A 27,040-nucleotide genomic window follows, 5' to 3' on the forward strand; every position below is an offset into this window, starting at 1 on the left:
AAATTCTCTTTTTTATACTTATTTATATAATAATGTTTAATTGTCATAAAAACGGCTACTAATATTTACTTCCTAAATAGGAATACAATTTGGAAAATTTAAGATGCCACTTAATTCCTGTGTTTAAATCTTTGCATATCTCATTTTACTTGTGCATGAAAATGTGCATTTTATTTTGAAAAAATTAAAAGTGATATTTTTGGTGTAATATGAAAAACTTCGGGGGTAAAATTATAAATGCAAAAATTTAGATGTTAGATATGCAAGTAAATGTGAACTAATGACTAATTAATAATTATAAATTTAATTAAATATAGTAATTTTGATTTAATAATGCTAAACTAAAAATAGCATTAACTTTTTTAAAATAAATATCTTTTAGTAATTAATATTATTTATTTAATAATTTATCATTTTAATTGATCATATTTAATTTATATCAACCAATATCACTAATATAAAAAAAAATAAATTATAAAAAATTATTAAGATAAAAAATCAGTAGAAAGTAAACTCTGATTGTAGAAGCCTCTTAACACTCGTAATTGTACTTGTATTAAAATTATAAGATGTTGTATTATAGCTATTGTGATCAAACTCTGTTTTATAAAAAAAATTATTCTGTTGTGCTATACACAATTTGCTGTGTTGCGATCTGTCATTATAGTTTATTGGATGCCATTTCAAATCATTGTTGAACTAAGTATACTTATGTAGAATTGTTGAAGATAGAAGAATGTGATATAAATGCTAAAATAGGAATCCTTGAAGAGAAAAAAAAAACCATAATAGAAATATGCCTATTAACTAATGAACACATTATCTATTAATTTAGTTTTTCTTTTAATGTCTCTATTGGTGCCTTTTGACCAGCCTCCCCTAACATCAACTCATTATATGGGAATATGTATATATCCATGTGTAAAAGTTCTGTGTGTGTGTGTGAGCCAAAGGCCTGGCTCATTGGTGCAAATTCTGGCATAAGTCCCTTAAGTCAAGGGTTCTAATCCCGTGGCGCAAACTCTTCTAATCAGAATCAAGCACATCAGATTTTCAACCCATATGGGAATCAAAATTTGATGCGCACTGGATCAAATATCGACTTCACCTTTATATAATATATATATGTATGTATGAAAAAATAATGATATTTAAGAATTTTAAAATATGCACCATAATATTCTTATTTTTTATATTTTTCAGTCTTAAGTTAATTTTATCAATAACTTTCAAACATTTATTTAAAGAATATGAAATTAATTTAAATAAATGCTAAATATAAAATCTATCTTCCCGATCCCCTTCCCAATTTTCGTCGGCAGCCATCACCTTCCTTCCCCTCCCCCCATCTCGACGTACGAAGACTTCTGAAACTCTTATCTTTCTTCTTCAGCTCCTCTCTTACCGGAAGCGATTGAGGAAAGTAGCACTCGTATTTCTCTCCCTTTCTTCCACCCTCTTTCGCGCACCTCAGTTCATCTGAATCCTGTAAATCCGAATTTAAGGCAAAAAGGAGAAGCAAAAGGGATTTTTTAGGTTAAATCCTGCTCAAGCGGGAGAGAAATGGGGTTTGAGATTCTGAAATATTTGTAGTTAATTGAGCAATGCATGCATATAGTGCTATATTGACAAGAACTTTTGCTTAAAGATGGCAAAATTTCAGTTAAACTGCAGTATTATTTAATATTGCTGGTTATTTATGATTATGATAGAAGAATTATCATTTTTCCCTTTTGTCAAATATTAGATTACAAAATATTTATTTGTTCAATACATGGGTAATCCTATTATACTCTTATGTAATTATACGCCTAACTGAACCTTGTTTGTTTACTTTTTTTTAATTTTTTATTTTGATGAACTTTTTATACTTGAATTTATTTGTTGCCAATGCAACCTTTGATTAACTTGTTATGAGGAATTTAAATTGTGGTGGATTTCATGAAGTGGCTTTTCCTAACTTTCATATTTGGTGGTTATTGGATTTAAGTTAAATGTAATGATAGAAAGAATTACGTTGGAGAATCGAAAGATGGTTAATCTAGTAAAATATTTTCTTTCTCATTTTGCTAATTGAAGATGTTGAAGGGATTTGTCTTTGGCTATGAGATCATACTTATAAATTATACCACAATATTTGTGGCACATCTTCCGAAGATTATATGCTTGCTAGTACTAACATTAACATAATGGAAATGATCAGAAAGTTTGGTAAAGATAGCTGAGCTGAGATAGTTTTATAATGCAAGGTATCATAAATCTCTGTAATTGTCTCTTTAATTTTGTGTTAAGGATGGAAAGAAGGTCAAATGTTAGAAAAAAAAGTAATGTTTTCACTAAATATTTATGCAATTAAGTCCTTCACAAAAGTTGGGTTTTTACCCTTGGGTTGAAGGAAGAAGCAAGCCTAGATTGCAATATCTTGTTTGTGTGGGATGATGAATCTCAAGAAAAGCAACGGCTACAAACTCTACATGAAACTCTACAAAGTCAGCAGCAACAAGGGTGATGAGATGATGAAGGTCGCTAGAGTGGAGAACATGGACCATGTTTGCAGGAGAGAAGGATTTGTGAGTGATCGGGCGGGTAGAGCCAATGATCTTATCGAAGGATTCTGACATGAGAATAGTCTCGTGATTTTTTATGATAAAAGAGACATATTTGTTTCATTATAATGATTAATGTGTTAGATAAGTAAATTTGAATTTTTAAGTATTGGATATGTAAATATCAAAGATTAGATGGTTTGTATGCAAGTCCTTTCATCTTCAAGGTTATTTTCTTTGTATTTCCTCGCTTGCAAGCTTTGCATCTCAACAAAACTGCATTCATCCTCTCTCTCTCTCTCTCTCTCTCTCAACAATCTCCTTCTGATCTACCGTCGCCACACAATTGTCTGATTGACATCGGGATTCTTTATTGACCCCTCTACATAGATCTAAGCTTCCGTTGCACGATCTCTCAACACAAGGATTGCTTGTCATCCTGAATTCCTTCTTCACAAAGCGGAGATCTCTCTCTATCCCAAACTGCACACACAAACAACTTTGCTTGCCTTGTTCTCCTCCTACAAACAGAAACAGAAGCTATAGTTGTCAATAACTGTAGAACCTGATCTACATGAATTCCCCATCTCCAACTCTCAAGCTCCCACTTTTCGATTTTATACAAAGTCACCCACTCTTGCCTAAACACTTGTGAAGCTGGTGCAATTTGCAATACATGATTTCTAACTGGAACAATAATTACTTTACAAGATTTTTTTTTTTTGTATTTGAATGAGCTTACTAAATAATATTTTATTCCATTTAGTCTTTTTTTTAGTTGCTGTTTTTTATTCCTGAAGTTTGAAATCAAAAGAACACTAAACTTGACTCCTTCCAAAAAATAATTTGTTGGCTGCTGTTGAGAAATGTAGCAGCAGTCTTGTGAGACCCATTGTTAGTGACTTACTAGTTTCAACTACTTTTTAACAAAGAAACTGTACAACGACTGTTACATATAAGAAACCTAGAGTTTAGCATCTCTAACAAATGTTGATTCACAGAGAATGTACTAAAGGTACCTGTGCTTGCTTGTAAACAAAACAGAAAAGTTATTTTCTCACATTTATAGATGAAAAATAAAATTATGCGTTCTAGAGGATTTTGAGGGGATTTATGGAGTATAGAATTAGTTTTGATTCCTTCATTTATAACTTCCCCTCCTTTTATTTCTCTATTTAGCTGCTTAAACATTTCATTAATATATATCCATTTGCCTTTAGTTAGCATGTCTATGTCCATTAACATTTTAGAGCTCCCAGAGGATAAAAAATATAAGCTTGAGAATGTCTGATTCTTCTTGCACCCTTTTCATTAATTGAGTTAATTAATCATTCATGTCTCACTCTACTTGAATAATTTGGATGCTCCACAATCTTTTAAGATTTTATTAGCATTTGGTATAGTTGATTTTGCTAATTAACACAAGCAAACACAAAAATGAAAGAGACTGTCTAGTAAAAGTTCATATTTAGTTGAAAATAATCCAGTCGTCTAAGTCATCGGACCATCATGTCAACGAAAAGCATTGTAAAGAGATTCTAAGCAATGTTGAGTCAACAAATATTAGTACCTCTGATCTTTGTGAAATATACTTAGCAATTCATCAACTTCTTTTTTTAATAAATTTTATATTATTAACCTTGAAAGTACTTGGAGCTTTAATTGCATTTCCTTGAACTGGATTGATTAAGATTTTGGCCTTCTCCCTTAAGCATTGAAAGTTCTTCTCCGGATATGGGTAGGTGGTGAACTTCTTTTAACTACTACTTACAATTGGGCTGGCAGCACATTTTTATCATCTCCAACCATTGCATTAGAATCCTTGATTGAATAGATTTTTTTGTCAGCTTCTATTATTTAAGTCATATGACCTTAATTCTTCTCCATAGGCTTCCAAATCTCCAATGTAAGAATGAAATTTGGCAGAATTTAAGGAGGGATTCGATTTAATCTAACTGCAAACATAATTTAGAATTTTTATAAGGAAGATTTACAAGCATGCCACTTAATTCCATTGTATTTACATGCCTAACATTCTAAACCTTGAGTTTCACCGTGATAGTCATGGAAAAGTTGCCTATAATTCTGCCTTAATTCATCCCATAAAATCCACTAATCATCATTGCCGTCAATTACATGGAATTAAGACCTAAGTGATGAGAATCGTGTGGTATGTATGTAAATGTCCCTAAATTTTTCCCTCTAATTACATTGGGATATTTATTAATTTTATTTTTTGACATGGCTTCCTTTATAAATCACGAATTTCTTTTATCAGGTGGTTGATCAGTTATTCTATCCAGTCCTTTTAACTCCAAAATTGATATGGAAGGAGCTCGCATTCACCTGAAACTGTGGCAAAGAGCTGCGGTCGCTGTTGGCTCAGCTATGGGTGCTCTAATGGATCCCAGAAGAGCAGATCTAATCGCCGCACTAGGTGAAACTACTGGTATGCCCGCTTTCGAGAGGTTGCTTGCCCGGATGAAGAATAATCCTGAAGGCAGGGTAAGTTTATGATATTTAGGACCTTTTCCAAGAAAGAATCTGATGTTTTGTAATTATCATTTAGCAAAATTTATTTCCTGCAAAGTTTTAGTTATGTTTTGTGAGAGTTTTTTGGTTTTGTTGTTGAGTAAAGTGTTAACCTTCTAATGTGCTTTTGCTTGATTTGCATTTAGGAATCTCCATTTAATTAAAGACTTAAGAGAATTTTCAACCCATTGCATTGTCTTTGAAGTTTACAAAGCTGAAGTTCTCTAAACCTTGAACATTTTCTTTAGGAGAAATTTACAAACATACTGCACAATTCTAATGTATTTACATATCTAAGACCCAAAGTTTGATATCAACACTCATAACACCAGGTTTCATCAACCTATGTATGAAAAAGGTGTATTTCACTTTTAAGAAGATAGTGATGGTAGTATTTTTGATGTGATATTAAGGATTCGAGTGTTATGCATGTGAATATGAATTTTTAGTGTTAGATGTGTAAATACGCAAGAATTATATGGTATGTTTGTGAATGCCCCTTTCTTTAAAGTAGAATCAGGAAATCATAATTCTTTCTCTTAAGGGCTGAATAACAAATTTTGTTGTGAATGTTTGCCTTTCTAAAACCAATTCAACATGCTTGTTTGGAAATGAACTTCATGTACACTTTTTTGCTGTTAAGTAATTTTAACATGATTGGTGGGATTTTTTCCAGTTATTTTATGAATGAGAATGAGATACCTACATTTGAGGATTTTGTGGAGCTGAAAACTCATGTTTTTTCTAATTATATCCAATCATATGGTAAAAGCTAGCAATTTTATTGTTCTGTAAAGAATATTTTTTATTTACAAATTGAGCAAATGGACCCTAAACACCGTTCTTAAAAGAATCCTCTTCCTTATTTTATCTCTCTTTATATGCTCTTGCTTTGGGAATCATAAAATAGTTTGATGTAACTAAGTGAATATTTTGGTATTCTTCTCTCGACATAATTTGAGAAGCTGTTTGGGTATAGAAAATTGCACTAAGTGTCGAAGAATGTGCATTTGATGTTTTGGGGAATTTACATTCATATCACCCAAAACCTATATATTTACATATCTAACACCTAAACTTTACTTTTTACCTTCATACAACCCTAAATCTGTCATATTACATTAAAAAAACCACTATTTTTACTTTTGAAAAGTGAAAGACATATTCTCATGCATAGGAGACAAAGTAGAAGTTTGTACTTGATGCCGGAGTTAACCCAGATAACAACAACGACGACAAGCCTTTATCCCACTAAGTGGGGTCGACAACTTGAATCATTTTTCCATTGCGTCCTATTGAGTATCATATTTTCATTTAATTCTAATAGATTAAGATCACTTTTTTATACAATATGCCCAAGTCATTTTAGGTCTACTTCTGCCTTCCTTAAAATTAGTCAAGGCTGAAGCATCTACACTGACCATCACATGGTCGACGTTTAATATGACCAAACCATCCAAGACAACTCTCTCTAATCTTGCCGCCACTGGAGCTACACGAACCCTATCTAACCCAAACTGCAATGGCAAAATAAATATTATTACTAAAAACAAATATGCGATTACAACCAAACACACTTGAAAGGAAAAACAACACAAACATAACACAAAGTCAATTTGGGGTTGAATTAGGGGTGGTGGAGATCTGGTGGATTGGAATGGCAGGAAAGTGTTGCGGCGGCCAGGGAAGTTTGATGGCAGCGAGGGGGAGGCGCAGAACGGCAGGGGCAGCAAGAAGGATTGCTGTCTAGGCTGATGGCTGCAGAAAAAAGCAAGGTGAAGAGGTTTCTGGGCGGCGGCAGCAGTACAAGATGGCTGGGCAGCAGCGTCAACAATGTGGGTGATATGGATCTGCTGTGGCAGCGATGCGGTGAGAGGGGAAGGTGATGGCGGCATCTGGAACTGCAGAAAACATCAATCAGAACGTGTCCGGGCAGTTGCAGCCAGGAAAGGGGAATTGTGGCCGCGAAGGACAGATAAAGCCGAGTATAATTGCCCCCTTGAGAGCGAGCTATAGCCAGAGCACCACTCAACCCCTTGAAAGATGATCACCGAGAACGCTGAAGGCTGTCCTAATAGAAAACATATGTCAGAACTACAAACCTAAAAGCAGGAATCACATGTATAAGCCATATCTAATTAGGATTGGATCCTTCTATGGAATGGAGGCGTCAATCTATCTTAGGAGAGCCAATCGACCCTCCCGGGTCTAGACTGGTTCGGTCCAGACGAAGGAAATAATGGGAGAAGCTCACGGCTCTTTCTACGCCTTGCCCGCAGCGTTATTTGTGGGCCCTCAGTACCATTCTAAGGTTGTAAGATCACTGGCTAGTAAACAATTATGGTGAGAAATTTGTCTCTTCCTTCTGTGAATTGAATCCACATAAAGTCCTATAGCTCATATAATTGCATTTAGAATAGCCTGTTTTTTTTGCATTTGCACTAATGTGAAGCTTTTCGTAAAAGAATAGAAGAGCATAATCTGGCTTTTAAAGCTATGCCACTGATTATATTGATGACTACTGCAGCACCAACCAGAATAACCAGAATGAATAATTTAGTTGGGATAATCTAAATTGGTATCAAAATTGTCTGTTGGGCGGTCTTGAGATTTGTAATAATGACATTAGCCATTTTGTGTTGGATGATGCATATGAAACTTGAAAGGATCAGAACTCATAATTTAAGGGAATGAAAGATGCATAATACCTTAAAGGCTGTTTGTTTACGGCTTCAAGGCAAGGATGTAAGCTAGGTTTAACTTAAATTTTGCCAAATTGCCAAAATTGCTACTTCAAATACCTGGATTTAGTAAATCCAGTTTCACACATTTAAATCCTACAGAAGTTGTGAAATATTTTCACAGGATTTAATCAGTTTTTTCATGTCATCCCAAACATTTTATGAGATTTTGCTACATTAGGATTTACTAAATCTACATTTACAGGATTCATTAAATCCCAAATGCTGTCACCTAGCGACATAAAACACAAAAATAAGATTTACATACATACCACTTAATTTGTATGTATTTACATATCTAACACCTAAATTTCACTTTTTGCATATGTGCCGCTTCACCCTTGCATGAAAACAGATGTATTTCACATTTTAAAAGCCAAAATAATTTGTTATGAAAGATTTGGGTGGTATAAATATAAAATGTAGAGTCAGATTTTAGATATGTAAATACATGGGAATTTTCATTCATATGGTGCTCCCAACGTTGTTTATAATAATAGTCTCTTCTGTCCAACAGGCCATACTTAGCGAGCGCCCGCGGGTAATATCATCACGAGTTTCTCATGCATGGGATCTACCACAAAACACATTTGGAGCAGCATATGCCAGCTTCATGGGATCCAGAAACTTCTCTCCCGACGATCGGCCACCCGTTCGATTTATGAACACAGATGAGTTAGCATATGTGGCGACGCGTGCCCGTGAAGTCCATGATTTCTGGCACGTGCTTTTCGGCCTCCCGACGAACTTGATCGGCGAGTCGGCTCTCAAGGTGATCGAATTCGAGCAGATGTTTCTTCCCATGTGCATGTTGTCTGTGGTTGGGGGCGCCGCGAGGTTTAGTGAGAAGCAAAGATCTCTCTTTTTCAGGAATTACCTACCCTGGGCAACTAGAGCTGGAATGAGGTGCACTGACTTGATTAGTGTGTATTATGAGAATTACTTTCATGAGGATCTGGAGGATGTGAGGAGGAAATGGGGGATACAGGTTTGCCCAGATTTAAGAGCTAAAAGCTGAGGGCTTTTGCTGTAATTTATTTGATTTGGCTTTATTTAATACATGTTGAAGATATAGGATTATTATACTCTGCAACTATATGCTGTTGTTGGTTTGTATATGATTTTTATCTTATGGTAATTTAACAAATTGTTAAAAAGTTTACGTGTCGACTGTCCGACATTTTAAATATAGCGGGTTGACCGCCCAAATTTTTAAATTTTACATATCAACCATTCAAAAATCACGTAAAACTTTAAATATAAGGGATTGACCGCTCTTGTAGCGTGGCTGAAATGTAAATTTTATGTGGTCAAAATATTATATTTAAAATTTTAGGTGGGTGATATATAAAAGCCTCAATTAGAATATGATTTATGACGAATTTATGAATTTGGTGATTAGAGTTGCAGTTGTATTCGAATGGGAGAAACGACCAATTCGACAAAGACAATCGAGACCTCCCTGCATTCATGTCATTTGTGCAATGAACGCACGTAATATTTGCTCGTAATATTCTGATTTGTTTTAATTTTTTGTTTGAAAAAAAAGTATCTTTCATTTTTTTAAGAAATTTTATGTACATATCACACCAAACTTGTGTATTTACATATATAACTTTTAACTATGCATATTTATATTTAGCATAGCACTCAAATTTTTATATTTACATTTCTCACACCAAAATTTTTTGAATTAGAAATATCATATAAAAAGTAGCACTTTGGGCATAAGATAAGTAAAATTATGCATGAGAGTGGAATTGTATTTTTAAAAGAAAAGTAATTGTGATATTTTCGATGTGATGATGAGCATTTTATATAAGATTTGTGAATTATGCCATCCTAAATGTCTATTTACTTGCTCTAAGCAATATATTTGAGAGTTACGTGTAAGAAGATTACTATTAGGACTACTGAAATTGATACATTTTTATTTTTCCATGAAAACATGAGGCAAAATACATGTATAAATGTAGGGCCGCAAACAAGCCGAGCCAAGTAGATACTTGTTCAAGATCGAGCTTCTTTATCAAAAGATTGTTTAATCTTGGGTTGAGCTCGATTCATGCTTTTAGAAATGTGGTTGAGCTCTAGCTTGTTCATTAAAATCATGTTCGAGCTAGGTTCGTTTAGATATTATTGAGCTTATTAGTGAGCAACTCGCTGAACAAAATAAATGAGTCATAATCATATAGGGAATTATAAGAGCAACTTATTTGCAAGGATAAATAAGTCACATCAAATAGGGCTTGCTAAGCCTAAAACATAAACATTAGAACGCTCTATATAAATAAGTTTTAATTGTGACATAATTGAGTCTTAATCGAGCTTATTCATGAGCTTCAAACGACACAGTTCATAAACATAAATTCATTTATCATATTTTATCAACTAAACATTTATCATATTTTATATTACACCCTTCATAAAACAAATTCAATATATTTAATGAATTTAAAAATCACATATAGAAAATTCTGTAATTAAAGGTACTATTTGGCTATGCTTTAGGCCTGTATAAATTATTAATCTCATTTTTACATAGCAGGCTATTATGATAGAATAACTGCTAGTACTTGCAATTAAAAAAAAGGTAATCTAACCACAGCATCAATGAATACACTTCTAAGAAGAAAAAATATTAATTAACAATGATATCACTTCTTAATCATTTATATAAAACCATTACTAAAAAATCCAACATTTAATCATATTTTCAAAATTATCCAGCTCAATTATACAATAGCCAGATATGTTAAATTAATAAGAATGTTGTCAACAATAAGTTAATCTTCACCAAACTATATATATATATATATATATATATATATATTTGCTCTCTCACACAACGCGTAGGGATCTATTCTGCTCTCTCACACAACGTGCAGGGATCTACTGTATCAACCTCAACGTGCAAGACATGACACTACTAAGCCCTCCTCCTTCACCTCCCTGATTCTCCAAGACTCCAACATACTATCTGAAAGAAAGAATAATGGATCCATTATCCTTTATTCTCATTATAAAAACAGCAATATGCTCGGCCAAACCGATCTCCACACCGGAGCTAACCAACTCTATATATTGTCTGCCCTGTTCCAGCTTTGTTTACAGCCAAAAATCATGGCCTATCGTCTCCTTCCTCTGGCTTTAGCTTCTTTTCTGCTATCTGCATCAATCTTAATTTCAGCAGCTGTAGGATTCGACTATGGAGATGCTCTCAGCAAGAGCTTGCTGTTCTTCGAGGCTCAAAGGTCTGGTAAGCTTCCAGCAGATCAGAGAGTGAAGTGGCGGGGTGATTCTGGCCTTAAAGATGGCTTCCAGCAAGGAGTAAGCAATGCACTTTTCTCTTTGCTCATTTTCTATTAGATGTTCAAAGATATATTCAATTTGGCTAGCTATTATATGATATTTGATTGCATAATTGGTTCAAAATTACAATATTTTAATCAAATTGAGATACCTTTTTCAACTTGAGAGAGAATATTACATATGGATTTGTGCACATGGGTACAATTGTGCAAGTTGTGCACTGTTATATCATGTTATACTCATATGTACAATAATATACAACACTGTTATACAAGAAGTTAGCATGCATGCGGGTTCCATGCCTAATATTTCCTCTAATCCACACTTTCGCATTAATTGTGCGAATCGGGATATGGTTGGGTCAGGTGGACTTGGTGGGAGGCTATTATGACTCGGGCGACCATGTGAAATTTGGGCTACCAATGGCGTATACATTGACAATGCTATCATGGAGTTTGATTGAGTTTGAGAAGGAGATTGCAGCAGCTGATCAGCTGGACTATGCTCTTCATGCTATCAGGTGGGGTACCGATTACTTCATCAAGGCTCACAAGCAGCCCAATCTATTATGGGCTCAGGTATTTTAATCTCAAGTCTTAATTTTATTTTATTTTTTATTTGCAACCAGGTTCATATTGTTTATGATTTGGAGAGCATATAAGAAGATACCATGCTTTATTTCATCCACTGTAATATCAATAAATATGACTAGAAGTAATATTTTTTATAAAATAATTAAGAGTAAGTGAGTCATTTTAGCTGTAGTTTAGACTTATATCCATTTAATAACGTATATTAAGAAATGTGGGTGATATTAATGTTAAAAATAAAATAAAATTGAAGTGTTAGATATGTAAATACATAGGAATTGAGAGGTATGATATATCCTGCATTCTGATAAATGCACACATAAATTTCATTATTTATGTTCTTTTAATGCTGACGAATTGGGTTAAATAACTCGAGGTTGGAGATGGCAATAGTGACCATTACTGCTGGGAGAGGGCGGAGGACATGACAACTCCAAGAGCTGCTTATAAGGTTGATACTGAAAATCCAGGTTCGGATGTTGCTGCTGAGACTGCTGCTGCATTGGCCGCTGCTTCAATTGCTTTCAGGCCTTACAATTCATCTTACTCTCAGCTCCTACTGCTTCATGCTAGACAAGTAAGAAATCCTCATCATTTTCTTGGTTTTCTCAATCCAAAAAAGCTTATTTCCATTTATTTTTTTGTCAGTTTACTTAAAAAATTTGATTTTCATGTTGTTGCAGCTATTTGTGTTTGCTGACACATTTAGAGGAAAATATGATGAATCCATTCCACTTGTTAAGGAATTCTATCCTTCTTCTGGATATGATGTAAGGGGGCTTCAATTCTTTTTTTTTTTAAATAAAGTATTGAGGTTATATATGTAAATGCATAGGAATTGGCTAGTATGCATGTCAATGCTCTTAACTAAAATAACTGTATGAAATTTGTATGAAGAAAAATGCAGACAATCTCCTACTCTTAATAGAAGAGTAGATGGTATATTAGTAATATAACATAACAAATGGGATGGTATTGTAATAATCTATTAGTTTACTTCATGCAGGATGAGCTTCTTTGGGCTGCTGCTTGGCTTTTCGAGGCCACGGATGAACATGAATACCTCAACTATGTGGTGGAGAATTCTGGCTCTTTAGGAGGTACTGAATGGGCAGTCAAAGAGTTCTCATGGGATAACAAATATGCAGGGCTGCAAATCCTTATGGCAAAGGTTAATATAACACTAATTCTATCAATTGTTTAGTTACAGTTTTTGGAGAAAAAATGAATTTACTCATCTTTAAGGTTTAATTGTTCAGGTTTTAATCCAAGGAGGCGCCGAATCATACACAACGACGTTGAAGCAGTACCAGGCCAAGGCTGAGTTCTTCCTCTGTGCTATACTTCAAAAGAACAATGGTTATAATGTTCGCTTGACACCAGGTTCTCTTTATTCTTTCAGCCAATTTTAGTAATTTATTTTACTATTAGAATTTTTCAAATATATTCTTATATTCATGCACAGTATATAATATTTGGCTTAGTTACTTTGGTGCTTAATAGCAATTTCTACATTTGTTCAGGAGGCCTATTATTTATTGATGAGTGGAACAACATGCAATATGTTTCATCTTCTGCATTTTTAATGGTTGTTTATGCTGAGTATTTATCTCCAAACAACTCCAATCTCCACTGCCCTGATGGCCAAGTCACTCCTAATCAAATTCTTCAGTTTGCTCAATCTCAGGTATGCCTCCATTTTTCAAAATCAGAATTTGTGTGTCTATATATATATTGTATATATATATATACATCTATATGTATATGTATGCATATATATGTATATATATACATCTATATGTATATGTTTGTATATATCTATATACGTATATATATGTGTATACATATATATGTCTATGTATATATATATATATGTGTGTGTGTGTGTTTGTGTGTGTATAGTTATTGTGTGTGGGTTAATGATACACATACTATGTTAGGTGTTATGTCAAAGAAGTAGATTTAAGCAAGTAAGTTTTGTGAAACCGAGTTAAGTTATTATATTTCTATGTATTTTAGTAATGATTCTTGTCAATGTAGTGTTATAACTCTACTAAACCTCGTAGACCTTTGGCAAAACTCTTGAGTTTTGGCCTAGTTCGAATCTCATTCAATTGAAACCAATTTGAAACAGTGAAAACAATACTGAAATCACCAAACTCAAAAAAAAAATCTTAAATATTACCCAAAAAATGCAGGCTGATTACATTCTTGGGAAGAATCCAAAACTGATGAGCTATCTGGTTGGGTACCAAGAGCATTATCCAATAAATGTGCACCATAGAGGCGCTTCGATTGAATCAAAATCTGCTCTTCCCGCTGTGGTGGGATGCATACAAGGTTTTGATCAGTGGTATGATAGTAAGAAGGGAAATCCAAATGTTATCTCTGGAGCTCTTGTGGGAGGCCCTGATCATCAAGACCAATTTGTTGATCAACGCTCCAATTATGAGCAAACTGAGCCAGCCATTGTTGGAAATGCTCCTCTCATTGGCCTATTTGCTAAACTTCATACTCTTTCAAAAGGCCCAGGTAATTTAATTCTCATGATATAAATTTATTAGACATTTGTGAAAATCCTTTCATAGCTTTATTTTCAGAGAAAAAGTCCATAGGTTTGATACTCTGTAAGTAATAGATTAAGCTATCGTACATAACATGATTTTGATTGAAGAAAGCCTAAATGTATGAATTGATTTGTAGGCTATGTTCCCAAAGAGACAAAACTGTACAACCCTTTCACAGCAATTGGTAAGTTATATTTGTCTTTAATATTTTTTTTCACATGAAAATTTTCTCATTCTATATAATAATATCCAGTACTTCTTATCATGTAACTTATTAGTTGTTCAAGTAAACTTCATAGAGTTCTTTGGACATCTTTTTAACAAGATAGAGACACTCTAAGACCAAAAATTGGAAACTTTTATAATTATGTACCAAATGAATCGCATTTTAGATTGTCACCCTCATTCTTCATCTCTATCATTTCCTCTTAATATCATTGGCATTTTTCTCGCTGTGTTTGTATAGTTTAAAAACTAGTAAAATATTATTTTATATTTTCATTATTAAATCAAATGCAATCATGTGTCCTTTTATGTCATGTCCTAATTATTAAGATCTTGTCAAGTGCTATGTCATTCTCTTCATTATCTTCTCTTCATATCATTACTATCAAGTCTACATCACATCTTCAAACACATGCAACTAAACTTCACAAATACAAAGAAACACTCAAACTGATAATTTTTTGAGAAATTTACATATATACCACTTAATTCTTGTATGTTTACATATCTCACACCTAAACTTTCATATTTACATACAATACCTTGGTGTTTTAAACCTATCCGAAAAAAAAGGTATATTTCACTTTTAAAAAGTAGTAGTAGTGCTATTTTTGATATGATATTGAAAATTTTAGATCTATGTCTGTAAATATGAAAGCTTAGGAGTGATATATGTAAATACATAAAAATTATGTCCTATGTAAATGCCTTTAATTTTTTTTTTTTTTGGCAAGCAACCAAGGCAAAGCCAACATCAACTTCCTCTTATAAATCACTGTGGGAGGCACATCATTTTTTTATTTATTGTGAAGATTTGCCAACATACCAAACAATTATTCTATTGCAGAGAATCCAATAGTGTTCTTCCATTCAATTACCAACACATGGTCAGACAAAGGAGTGGAATACTACAGGCACAAGGTAACTGTCATAAACAAAAGTGGAAACCCAATCACAAATCTAAAGCTTGCAGTAGAGAACCTTTCAGGTCCTCTTTGGGGCCTCTCATCAACACGAGAGAAGAATACATATGTTCTTCCAGCATGGCTCAAGGTTTTGTACCCAAATAAACAATTCGTTTTTGTTTATGTTCAAGGAGGACTACAAGCCAAGGTTTCAGTTATTAGCCATGACTAAGTTGAAGGATCAGTGATTTCATAATGATCATCATGAAATAGCTATTTGTGTCTAAATTTGTAATACATTTTGATCATTTTTCTTGTTCTTTTTCAATTTTTTAATTTATTTCTAAGAGTATTTATTTCATTTTGAAGCAATTTTTGCTAATGAGATGAGAAAGTTTGTGATGAATCTTAAGGAAATTCTCTCATCTTCAACATTACTCACATGTCTAAATATTGTTCAAGTTTATCTCACTCGACTTCCTGCGAACTATTTTTTATCATATTTGTTCGAAACAGTTTATTTTTGCTAAAAATATTAAAATTTCAATGCACACAAATCATATTTAATTATTTTTGTTTGGAGCTTGTTTTATCTTTTTTGATACTTTCATACAACAAACTGATAATTTGACTAGTTTATGCATGTAAAAATAAAGTTGAGGTCAAAAATCAAAATCAAGATTGGCATCTATTAGGAATTGTAATATACAACCCTTAATTAATTTTGAGTTCTTTCATATAACAAAATTAACGAAAAACTAATAATATCAGTATTATATACATATGAAATAATAATTTCATAACAAAAATGAATCTTCTGAGCTAGTTGAAAATAAAAAACAAAGTTTAATATCTAATTATATGTCTCCATTCATAATTATAAATTATAGAATCAAATAATTAAATTAAAGCATCTATATTCATGTTACTTTTTCTTTGCATACACTAACAAAGCTCCTACATCAAATGACTTAGAAAACAACTGAAACCATATCAAATTAATTGGCAAAAATCGACAGGTTAACAATCATAGTAGTTGGGGGAAAAAATGAATTATATACAAAATTTTTAATTAAATTATGCACATAAGTATATTAGTAGTGCTCTTCTCCCCCCTCCCCAATCCACAAAATAAAATTTTGTATCTATGAGATGTTTTATTTTTCTTAATTAATAACATCATTGAAATCAAATTAACTAAAAATTAAGCATTATTGGATTAATTTTTAGAACTATTTATCGCAACGCAATCTTAAGATGAAGTAAAATTGTAGTTCTTCCAGCTGACCTGAGACATTCTCAAAACTCTAAGAATGGTCTCCTCTATTGGTCTACAAAAAACACAAGAGATCGAAAACTACGAGAGCCCCCACTCTTTTCCCTTCACTCTGCCATCACTTCTTGCTTTACCCTAAAACCTTTAGGGTTTAGGGTTTAGAATTTTGGGTTTTTAAAGTTTAGGGTTTAGGGTTTTTAGATTTTAGGGTTTAGGGTTAAGGGTTTAGGGCTTTATGGTTTAAAGTCTAGGTTTAAGGTTTAGAGTTTAGGGTTTAGGGCTTAGGGTTTAGGTTTTTAGGGTTTAGAGTTTAGGGTTTAGGGTTTAAGGTTTTGGGGTTTAGGGTTTAGGCTTTAGGATTTGGGGTTTAGGGTTTAGTGTTTTTAGGGTTTAGAGTTTAAGGTTTAGGGTTTTTAGGGTTTAGAATTTATAATTTATAATTTAGGGTTTAGTGTTTAGGGTTTTAGGTTTTAGGGTTTAAGGTTCTTAGGGTTTAGGATTTAGGGTTTTTATGGTTTAGGACTTAGGGTTGCCACTCAATTTTTCAACATCAAATAAATTTTTTTTTTATTATTATTATTTATTTATTAACTGAAACATTCACTTTTATGTATAATTTTTTTCTGCAGGTAAATACATAGAAAGTGTGTTATGTTTGTAAATGTTTCCTTAATTTTTCTACGATTGGGAAATTTAACGGCCACGCCGCCTTTAAAGACATTTTGAGAATGAATCTTCTGAGCTAGTTGACAATAAAAAACAAAATTTAATATCTACTTATATCTTTAAAAGTTTCCCTTCATAATTATAAATTATAGTATCAAATAATTAAATTAAAGCATATATATTCATGTTACTTTTTTTTTTGCATACACTAACAAAGCTCCTACATCAAATGACTTAGAAAACAACTGAAACCATATCAAATTAACAGCTAAAAATCAACAAGTTAACAACCATGGTAGTTGAGGGAAAAAATGAATTATATATAAAATTTTAAATTAAATTATACACTTAAGTATATTAGTTGTGCTCTTCTCCCACCTCCCCAATCCACAAAATAAAATCATTTATCTATAAGATGTTTTATTTTTTTTTAAATAATAACATCATTGAAATCAAATTAAATAAAAATTAAAAATTATTGGATTAATTTTTAGAACTATATATCTCAATGCAACCTTAAGAAGAAATAAAATTTTAGATCTTCCAGCTGACCTGAGACATTCTCAAATCTCTAAGGAGAGTCTCCTCTACTGATCTACAAAAAGCACAAGAGATTGAAACCCGACGAGAGCCCCCACTCTTTTCCCTTCACTCTGCCATCACTTCTTGCATTACCACAAGAGATTGAAACCCGACGAGAGCCCCCACTCTTTTCCCTTCACTCTGCCATCACTTCTTGCATTACCCTAAAACCCTTAGGGTTTAGGGTTTAGGGTTTTTAAGGTTTAGGGTTTTTAAGGTTTAGGGTTTTTAAGGTTTAGGGTTTTTAAGGTTTAGGGTTTAAGGTTTAGGGTTTAGGGTTTAGGGTTTTTAGGTTTAGGGTTTTAGGGTTTAGGGTTTAAGGTTTAGGGTTTAGGGTTTAGAGCTTAGGGCTTAGGTTTTTGGGTTTTAGGGTTTAGGGGTTAGGGTTTAGGTTTTAGGGTTTAGGGTTTAGGGTTTAGGGTTTATAGGGTTTAGGGTTAGGTTTTAGGGTTAAGGGTTTAGGGTTTTTAGTTTTAGGGTTTAGAGTGTATGATTTAGGGTTTTAGGGATTGGGATTTTCGGTGTAGGGTTTAGGGTTTTTAGGATTTAGGGGGGACTTAGGGTTATGCCACTCAATTTTTCAACATCACATTAAAAAAAATTTATTATTATTATTATTATTATTATTATTATTATTATTATTTATTAACTGAAACCTTCACTTTTATGCATAAATTTATAGTGCATGTAAATACCCCTAGCTAAATATGTAAATACATAAAAAGTGTGGTATGTATGTAAATGCTTCTTTAATTTTTCTGCGGTTGGGAAATTTAACGGCCGCGCCGCCTTTAAACACATTCTGAGAACGTTTTCGCTCTTTCTGCCGTACAAACAAAAGCAATTGCAAAATATCTTCCGACTTTCTCACAGTCCACAGATCACCTATTTAACGACCAGTACTGCAAGGAAAAAAACCAAGCAAACATGGCCTCCGCTGTCCCTCCTTTGAACATTACAAGGGTCTCTCCATGGGCTCCTGCGAGCAGAAACATGAAGCCATGGAAGAATCAGAGAAGCAGCCGGAAGCATCCCCGCTGCGAGGTCGGAAATGGAGGCGGCGGCAGGCGCAGCTCGGCTGTGGTTTCGTGGGCGGGGGAATATGACCTCTACTCGCTGCTTGGGGTGGGGAGGACCTCGGAGGCGGCGGAAATAAGGGCGGCGTATCGTGCGCTGCAGAAACGGTGCCATCCGGATGTTGCTGGCCCGGCGGGTCACGACATGGCCATTCTTCTCAACCAAATTTATTCGCTCCTCTCAGATCCAGCTTCGCGCAATGCCTACGATCGGGTTTGGCTCTGCTTCCTCTCCTTCATCTATTTCTATGATGTATGCAGCATGATGAATAGTGTTTGTTTGATTTTGTATTGTTAAGGCGATGAGTTTCTTAAAAATCCCTCGATGATTCAATCATGTCTCGTCAATTGAGGGAGACCTAAAACTGAAAGTCTCTAACCGATCAGAAATCTTTGCGTGGCAACGGGCTTAATCAGGATTTACGCAGGATTTAAGCTGAATTCTGCTAGATGATCATTTTGGACAAAATAAATTCCTTGATGCCATAAATCATGATTGCACGGATTTCGGCTTTAAATCCTAGATTTACTAAATTCATAGAGTAGATGGATTTAACTTAGCAGGCTTCAGACAGTGAACTATAACGACTTCTTAAATTTTTACAGAAATCGCCAAACGATTTTACTGGCTTTACATGATTTATTAAATGCGCTACCAGGCAGTTTTCCGAATTTTACTCTTTCAGTATTTAGTAAATTCAGATTTACGGGATTTACTAAATCCTAATATCTTAAATCTCATCTATTGCCAAACAGCTTTTTAAGATTTGACATTATATAAGCAAGAATTTACGACTACATAGAAAAAACTAAGCATTGGGCACTAAATTTTAAGTTCAGTAGAGTAATAGTATTTAGATGGAATAAGTTGAACACCTCGTCCAACATTAAATAGGAATGATGTTGATTTTCACTGTTTTCAATGTTCAAGTAAAACTTTTACCACAGTCCTCGTCGCCTTATTCTCTGTGTGTCGAATTTCAGATCCAATCCTCCTTTGTGCTTTTTGAAGTAATTTGTCTCAATCTCATGATAAGATCACATTTAATGAATCAATTAGTCATGTAGCTATGCATGACATGTGTAACCATAAGCAATCAAATTAGACAATCACAATAAACTGCTCTACACATTTGTAAGTCTCTAGTGTTGCTCATGCAGGAGAGATCAAAACACTTTGAATTCCATGGCTACACTGGTAAACCTATTTACTCGAGATGGCTCGGACACGAGGGCGAACACCGAGCGGTATTCGTCGATGAGGTCAAGTGCATTGGGTGCTTGAAATGTGCCCTCCATGCAAACAACACATTTGCCATCGAATCAGTTCATGGTCGTGCAAGAGTAGTGGCACAGTGGGCTGACCCGGAGGACCAAATCTTCGATGCAATCAAAACCTGTCCTGTGGATTGCATCTCGTAAATACACCAACCTTTTTTTCCATAGAATTTGTTTCAATTCTGAAACATGTTTTAAATATATCATTATTTTTTATATCTAAATACAAATAAACATATTGTTTAAAACTTGAGTGTAGGGTTGTGGAGAGATCAGATCTTGCTGCCCTTGAATTTCTTATGTCGAAGCAGCCGCGGGGCAATGTGAGGATGACCGGAGGCAACAGTGTAGGGGTACGGGTGGCCAATGTGTTTGATGAGGTGAAGAGGTTTCAGAAGAAGTTTGATGAGATGAATGGTCAAGCATCAGCCAGAAATTCGCAAGTTAGTAAGCAAAATTTATTGTTTTGGAACTTTTACTGCAAATATATTCTGAATTAGGAACGTAAACTGAAGTCTCATAACCAGGGAATTAAAACCTTTCTGCTTGATTACTTTGTAGTTGAATAAAAAATGGGGCATTTACATACATACCGCCCAATTCCTATGTATTTACATATTGTTTGGGAACTTTACTTGTTGGGGCATTTACATACATGCCACCCAATTCTTATGTCTTTACATATGTAGCAGCTAAACTTTGCCTTTTTAGTTATATACCACCCAAATCTTTCGTATAACATATAATATACCACTCTTTTAACTTTTAAAAAGTGAAATGAACCTTTTCGTGCATAGACAAGGTAGCATATATGTAAAAAATTGAAGTTTAGGTGTTATATACAAATACATAAGAATCAAGTGGTACGTATGTAAATCTCTCTTTTTTTTTTTTTTTTGCATGGTCCAGCATAAACGCTACCTTGCTCTTTTGCATCACATAAAAAATAATCACTGTCAAGAATAGTTCTTTGACTAATTATATGGGTCCATTTTTAGTCCTGAACTTTATAAAAGCGCAAATTATTCCCCAATTTCTTTAAATCGGGGCTCTAGTAGTCCTCCATTGGGACTATTTTAGCCTCAATTTAAAGAGTCTAGGGACCAATTTGACATTTCTATTGTAAATTCTGGGACTAAAACAACCACATGTAAATAGTTGTGGACTGTTTTGGCATTTTTTGTACCCATTTTAATTTTTAAAAGTGATACACATTTTCATAGATAAGGTGACACACATGTATTTTTAAAAGTGATACACATTTTCATAGATAAGGTGACACACATGTAAGTGTTATGCATGTAAATCTTCTAAAAACAGAACTGATTAATTCGGCCTGACATCTTCGCAGGAGGCTGATCTCCAGAGAAAATCAAGAGCTTCAGCAATGGATGCAGTCAGGTCCATTTCAAACTGGTTGCATCGGCAAAAGTTCAGCTCTGGAGAAACTCAATTAAGCCTTACAGACTCCTCAACAAAATCATTACCTCCGAACTCCCAAAAACTGCAAGAAGCTGCAGCCAAACTGAAAGCCAGAGCAGCTGCAGGGTTCTCTAACTGGGCTACATCCAGCCATGAACATGAAGAAGAATACTGGACGCCATTGCTTATCCTTCCAACCCAACCAACCAGAAGCTCAAATAACTCCTCAGAATCTCACAAACCACACCGTCGAACAAGTAATATAAATGAAAAGAAGAAGGAAATAAGCAGCCAAGACAGAACAAAAGCTATGGATTTTGGAATTCCATTATCAATGGCGGTGGTATCAGTGATTGTTAATGGATCGAAAGGCGGAGATTCGAGCTTCAGCCATGGCTTGGAACAGCATATTGGGGGGTCATTGGCTTTGGCAATTGTCAACAGTTTTGAGCTTCGGGTTATGTTGGCAGGTATTACTTGGTTTTTTGTTGGGTTGATGGTTGTGACAGTATGTGGGTTTTTTCGAGAGAAAGACATCTTCAGAAGATGAATGATATTTGGTTTTTGCTTGTGTAGGTGTGTAGGGTTATAGAATTATACAGAAATATGTCAAAAATATATATTATTGGATAGTTAGGATTTTTATTCGCTATATAAAAGTGGTATAAACTTTTTTTTTTTCAATTTTACCATGCATATTTAAAACACGATTATGCCCCACTAATTACTTTTCTTTCAATTTTACCATACTTTTTTTTCAATTTTACCATACATATTTGAATTAAGTGTCAAAAGAGCCTTTCACATAGGACACTTTTAATGCAAAAATTTATAAAAATATCAAATTAATCTCTAGGGGTTTAAAACACGAGCGAGCCAAGCTCAGCTCGTGTTCGGCTCGTTTATATTTCGAGCTCAAAAAGTGTGTTCATGCTCAGTTCGTTTGCTTAACGAGCCGAACATGAATTGTTCACGAACAAAGAATTCTTTTAACAACCCTAATCATGTAGTCATAAGACAATAAGAGTTTGAGCAAGATTTAAAAATTATTATTTATATTAAAACATCATTTGAATCTAATTTAATAATTTTTTATTCTATTTTTTTAATTAATATTTTAATTGATTATAAATCTTTGTAGCCTTAGTCAATTAGATTTTTTTAATATATTACTTAATATATATATATAAACTTGATGAGTAGTATTTCGAGCCAAAATGAGCCGAACATGAATGAACACATCTTAATTCGTGTTCGGCTCGTCAACTTATCAAACGAAATTAACGAGCCGAACACGAGCTTCTTATCGAGGCGAACACTTCGCAAACAACAAGCTGTTTTGACAGCCCTGTTAATTAAATTTTAATAATCCTGCACGAGGATTTTACCCAATATTGAAGAGACGTGATTATTTTTACACTTTTATAAACACAAACTAAAAGAACTCCCATGTAAATAGTCTGAATTATTTTGACGCTTGCCTCAATATGAATATGAATATGAATATATATATATATATATATATATGGTGCCTTTCTTTCCTAAAAATATTAATCAGCAAATTGCATCATGTAAAACCCTTAGTTATAAAAACTTATTTCACCACAAAATTAGTTCCAAGAAGCAAAAATAAAAATGCAATAAAAACAAAATAGTTGAACTTCAGGAAAGCAAAAGCTCTTGCAAAGTGGGTGGGTTCAGCAAAAATCAAACTAGGATTCTTTCACAAACCCATCCCATGCCTCACCCATGTTTGCGTTAAATAAAAATATGAAAACAATTAACCTGCATCCAAAACACTAAAAAGAGCCATTTACATGCATATCACCAAATTTATATGCATTTACATATCTAGCACCAAAATTTAACTACTTAAATTTATATCACCAAATTTTTTTTTTTTTTATTTCACATCAAAAGCACCATCATACTAACTTTAAAAATGTGAAATGCACAAGTTCATGCATAGGTTGAAAAGGTAAGCATGTAAAAATTGAAGTTTTACGTGTTACATGGGAGATGAGTGGTATGCATGTAAATCTTCCAAAACAAAATGCATGGAACCCATAGCGGATGAAAACACTTGGAGAAAAAATAAAAAAAGAAAAACTAGTTCAAAGTGTAAAACTGATCCATGTATGCTTCTCCTTAAAAAGTCCTCCATCTGCAAAAGTTAAATTAGCTTCTGATTTGAATATGAGAACTTTGTTTTCTAAAAAGCAAAAACTCAAAGCAGGCAATGTAGGCCACATCTTTTTAATTAAAAAAAAAAATCTCCCTCTTCTGAAGAAAATTTGATCCCCCTTAATAAAATTAAATCTGCTTCCTCTGTGTGGGGGAGTAAAAACAGCCACTTGAACTTGTAACACTTTCAGATTTCGTCTCGGCAAATTGGAGAACTCACCACCTATTTTTGGGGGGCTTCACTTTGTATATGCGAATTATCCAATTTGAAGTTGTGAAAGCCTCTTCCAGATACTCCAGCTTCACGTCTTTATTCCCAATTTCCACACCCCTCGCACGATCATAACTGCAATTTGGGGCCGAATAATTCAGTATGTAGCTTGCTTTGTGTTAACAAAAGTACTGGCATTCAGTATGTGCTTGTGTATGTGAATGTGGCATTGAAATGTGCACAATATCTGAATGCTAATAAAAAAATCCATGTCTTGATGAAAAATACAAAACATGAATTTAAAAAAAAAATGATGGCGGATCTCTATTTGACAAGTAGCTTTCAAAAAACTATAAACAATTAAATACTAAGAAAAAAAAGTTCTTATCAACAATGTAATTTAGCAGCTTTAAGCAAATTTTTGGAAAGAGGTTGTCAGAGGGGTCAGCAGGTAGAGAGAATATTACATGCAGAATCACAATCTAGCCGGATTTTATATACAGCATGATTGTACACGTGTAGATTATTGTATGTGTACAACCTCGCTATACACAAAGTCCGGATGCATACGGACTCCGCATGTAATATTTTTTTCCATCAAATGAGTCCATTACAGTTGATTGAAGTTTTGCATTAGCTTCTGTAGCTTCTTAGAAGTGCGGTCTTAAGGTTTGTAGACTAATGGTTTTACAGGAAATAATTTTATGGTTTTTTTTTTTTCTTTCGTTTAAGATATAATTAGTCATTGATAAGTAAAAGCCAAGCCTGAAATTTTATCCAATAAATAAAGAAGCAGGATCAAAGAAAAAAAAAAGGTATCCTTGCAAGGTAAACCCTATGCTTAACGGCAGCTATTACAAGCCATGAAATGTAGCAAAAAACCATACCCCGGAGGCTTTCCATACTCTGTTGTGACCTCTCCAAACCTATAGTAAGAAAGTTTGTACCTGCCCCAGAATCAAATGAAGTGTCAAATAAAAAAACATATTTTTCATTTCAGAACAGCACATAATGATAACTGCTAAAAATTACAGCATGCATCCCAATCATTCACCTAACAACTTGCTTCAACAACTTGTGAATGAAATATGAGGTTTTACATTCACGAGGGAATCATTTTACAGTTGAATATTGTAAATGCTTCCGTCCTCTACTCCAACAAGCCTATCACCTCGGCGAATGAATTGGAAGACTTCATAGTAAACAATATTTTTTTCTGGCATCCGTTTTCTTCATTACAATTGTTTCATCATGGCTGTTTAAATGTATTCTAGATTTAATAAAAAAAATGGAAGATTTACATACATGCCACTCAATTCTTATGTACCGAAACATCAATTTTTACATACATGTCACCTTACCTATGTATGAAAAGGTGTACTTCTTAAAAGTTCGAATGGTGGTATTTTTTATGTGATATATGGAAGATTTAGGTGGGGAATAAATGTAAAAAACTGTAGTTTACGTGTTAGATGTACAAATACATGGGAATTAGTTGGTATGTGTGTAAATACACTTAAAAAATAAATAGTTTCTTAGACTTTCCAGAAGTTCAATTCTATTAAGCCACTGTTCCATTCCAACCAAAAACTGCTCACCGCTCCAATGGCCACATTAATGTTTACAGAAGTCATCAGTATGTCTAAATTGAAATTTAAAAAATCATAGTTACGAGCTTACATGAGACAATTCAGCATTTTTGGCGCAGCCCCTTTATCAACTCGGTATTCACCGTTCACTAGGTAGTCGGGTTCTTTTATTACAGGAAAGACACCACCACCAATACGCACCATCCAGAGAAACCTACATGAATTATCAGCGCTTTCAAAACCAAAAAAACATACACATATAAAATGCTATCTAAATCGAAATTATGTTATAAAACATACTTGTTAATGTCGTCTGAAGAATAACCTGTAACACCTCCAAATACAACAAGTACATAATCCACATCCAACGATTTCATAATCACATATGCCTCATCTTCGTATGATGACATAGCACGACCGACCGTAGCAATATGCGTATTATTCCAAGTATTATTATCAACAATCACAGTTCTATTTCCCATTGCGGTAATCTGATATCCATAATCCCACCAGGACATAATTTTAGCATCCTGAGGTGTATTTTTTCTGAGCCAAAAATAGGCCTCACGGTAATCATCAAAAATGACTCGGCCACCATGTGAACCCCTTGCAGCCAAAACAATTGAAGGAGAAGAATAGGCCTCGGATGTGACCCAGGTGCAGTGAATGGCATATCTACTTAACAGATAAAAAGCACCAAATAGCAAAGTGATGGCCACATTTCTTTGATAAGGGAGAGGTTGGTCGAAAGATGATGCCTGGAAATACGCAATGACGATCTATCTCAATAATAGTTCATTTTCGAAACTGTGAAGTGTGAGGTTACTATTGCCTGAATATGATAATAATAATATGCAACAAATCTAAACTTAGTAAACACTGACACAGGAAGACTTCAACTCTATTTTACATCCCTTATTTACAATTTGAAATGACTGCTCAGTAAGCATACGGATTACAACAATTATACATCAGTACAGATAAAAAAGTTATGCTCCAATTATGGCCAATTATGACAAAAACGAGTCACTGTCAAATTTAGCAATAGCCATATTGACAATAAGAATTTATATATATCATCAGAATTTATAATAGGGGAATTTACATACTCGCCACCCAATTCCTATGGATTTACAAATCTAGGAACTAAACTTTGCTCATTTACATTTAAACCGCCCAAATCTTTCATATCACATCCAGAATCCCGCTGTTTTAAATTTTAAAAAGTGAAATACAGCTTATCTTGCATGGGTAAGATTGTATGTATGTATATATGTATGTATGTATGTATGTATGTATGTATGTATGTATGTATGTATGTATGTATGTATGTATATA

The 27,040-nt window shown here is 33.8% G+C and overlaps 4 protein-coding genes across 10 annotated transcripts in view; 3 read left to right on the plus strand and 1 right to left on the minus strand.

Annotated features, from left to right (window-relative positions):
• The first annotated feature begins 1,294 nt into the window (after positions 1 to 1,294).
• LOC110039489 (ubiquinone biosynthesis protein COQ4 homolog, mitochondrial) lies at positions 1,295 to 8,919 on the plus strand. 5 transcript variants are annotated; one of them, XM_020744571.1, is made up of 3 exons: positions 1,295 to 1,692; positions 4,825 to 5,051; positions 8,337 to 8,919. In XM_020744571.1, exons 2-3 carry the CDS (start codon positions 4,872 to 4,874, stop codon positions 8,835 to 8,837), a joined length of 681 nt encoding a protein of 226 aa, XP_020600230.1. In that variant the 5' UTR covers positions 1,295 to 1,692; positions 4,825 to 4,871; the 3' UTR covers positions 8,838 to 8,919. The 5 variants fall into 5 exon arrangements, with proteins under 5 accessions (XP_020600230.1, XP_020600231.1, XP_020600232.1 ...); XM_020744572.1 differs by having other exon boundaries at positions 1,295 to 1,568; XM_020744573.1 differs by having other exon boundaries at positions 1,295 to 1,536.
• A 2,023-nt stretch (positions 8,920 to 10,942) lies between these two features.
• Positions 10,943 to 15,650, plus strand: LOC110037807 (endoglucanase 13). 3 transcript variants are annotated; one of them, XM_020742532.1, is made up of 10 exons: positions 10,943 to 11,149; positions 11,497 to 11,709; positions 12,098 to 12,298; positions 12,405 to 12,491; positions 12,728 to 12,892; positions 12,981 to 13,104; positions 13,245 to 13,408; positions 13,920 to 14,253; positions 14,425 to 14,472; positions 15,361 to 15,650. In XM_020742532.1, exons 1-10 carry the CDS (start codon positions 10,943 to 10,945, stop codon positions 15,648 to 15,650), a joined length of 1,833 nt encoding a protein of 610 aa, XP_020598191.1. The 3 variants fall into 3 exon arrangements, with proteins under 3 accessions (XP_020598191.1, XP_020598197.1, XP_020598204.1); XM_020742538.1 differs by lacking the exon at positions 14,425 to 14,472 and adding an exon at positions 15,248 to 15,290 and having other exon boundaries at positions 15,326 to 15,650; XM_020742545.1 differs by lacking the exon at positions 14,425 to 14,472 and having other exon boundaries at positions 13,920 to 14,262; positions 15,322 to 15,650.
• A 3,145-nt stretch (positions 15,651 to 18,795) lies between these two features.
• Positions 18,796 to 22,390, plus strand: LOC110018084. The gene is made up of 4 exons (XM_020715311.1): positions 18,796 to 19,232; positions 20,180 to 20,436; positions 20,556 to 20,739; positions 21,648 to 22,390. Exons 1-4 carry the CDS (start codon positions 18,870 to 18,872, stop codon positions 22,266 to 22,268), a joined length of 1,425 nt encoding a protein of 474 aa, XP_020570970.1. The 5' UTR covers positions 18,796 to 18,869; the 3' UTR covers positions 22,269 to 22,390.
• Positions 22,391 to 23,842: 1,452 nt separating this feature from the next.
• LOC110025550 (dolichyl-diphosphooligosaccharide--protein glycosyltransferase subunit STT3B) overlaps positions 23,843 to 27,040 on the minus strand; it is an 11,741-nt gene continuing 8,543 nt past the window's right edge. The window contains 4 exon segments of the mRNA XM_020726103.1: positions 23,843 to 24,248; positions 25,001 to 25,060; positions 25,794 to 25,916; positions 26,003 to 26,460. Of these exon segments, the coding sequence (XP_020581762.1) occupies positions 24,119 to 24,248; positions 25,001 to 25,060; positions 25,794 to 25,916; positions 26,003 to 26,460 (771 nt within the window). The 3' untranslated portion in view covers positions 23,843 to 24,118.

Source organism: Phalaenopsis equestris, unplaced genomic scaffold (assembly GCF_001263595.1).
Source record: "Phalaenopsis equestris unplaced genomic scaffold, ASM126359v1 Scaffold000002, whole genome shotgun sequence".
Classification (NCBI taxonomy): Eukaryota; Viridiplantae; Streptophyta; class Magnoliopsida; order Asparagales; family Orchidaceae; genus Phalaenopsis; species Phalaenopsis equestris.

Coding starts and splice junctions, on each gene's coding strand:
- LOC110039489 (XM_020744571.1), top strand. CDS start 4,872: ATGGAAGGAGCTCGCATTCACCTGAAACTGTGGCAAAGAGCTGCGGTC. Junction 5,052..8,336: donor AGAATAATCCTGAAGGCAGG/GTAAGTTTATGA, acceptor TCTGTCCAACAG/GCCATACTTAGCGAGCGCCC.
- LOC110037807 (XM_020742538.1), top strand. CDS start 10,943: ATGGCCTATCGTCTCCTTCCTCTGGCTTTAGCTTCTTTTCTGCTATCT. Junction 11,710..12,097: donor CCAATCTATTATGGGCTCAG/GTATTTTAATCT, acceptor AAATAACTCGAG/GTTGGAGATGGCAATAGTGA. Junction 15,291..15,325: donor ACTTCCTCTTATAAATCACT/GTGGGAGGCACA, acceptor TTTATTGTGAAG/ATTTGCCAACATACCAAACA.
- LOC110018084 (XM_020715311.1), top strand. CDS start 18,870: ATGGCCTCCGCTGTCCCTCCTTTGAACATTACAAGGGTCTCTCCATGG. Junction 19,233..20,179: donor CGCGCAATGCCTACGATCGG/GTTTGGCTCTGC, acceptor TTGCTCATGCAG/GAGAGATCAAAACACTTTGA. Junction 20,740..21,647: donor CATCAGCCAGAAATTCGCAA/GTTAGTAAGCAA, acceptor ACATCTTCGCAG/GAGGCTGATCTCCAGAGAAA.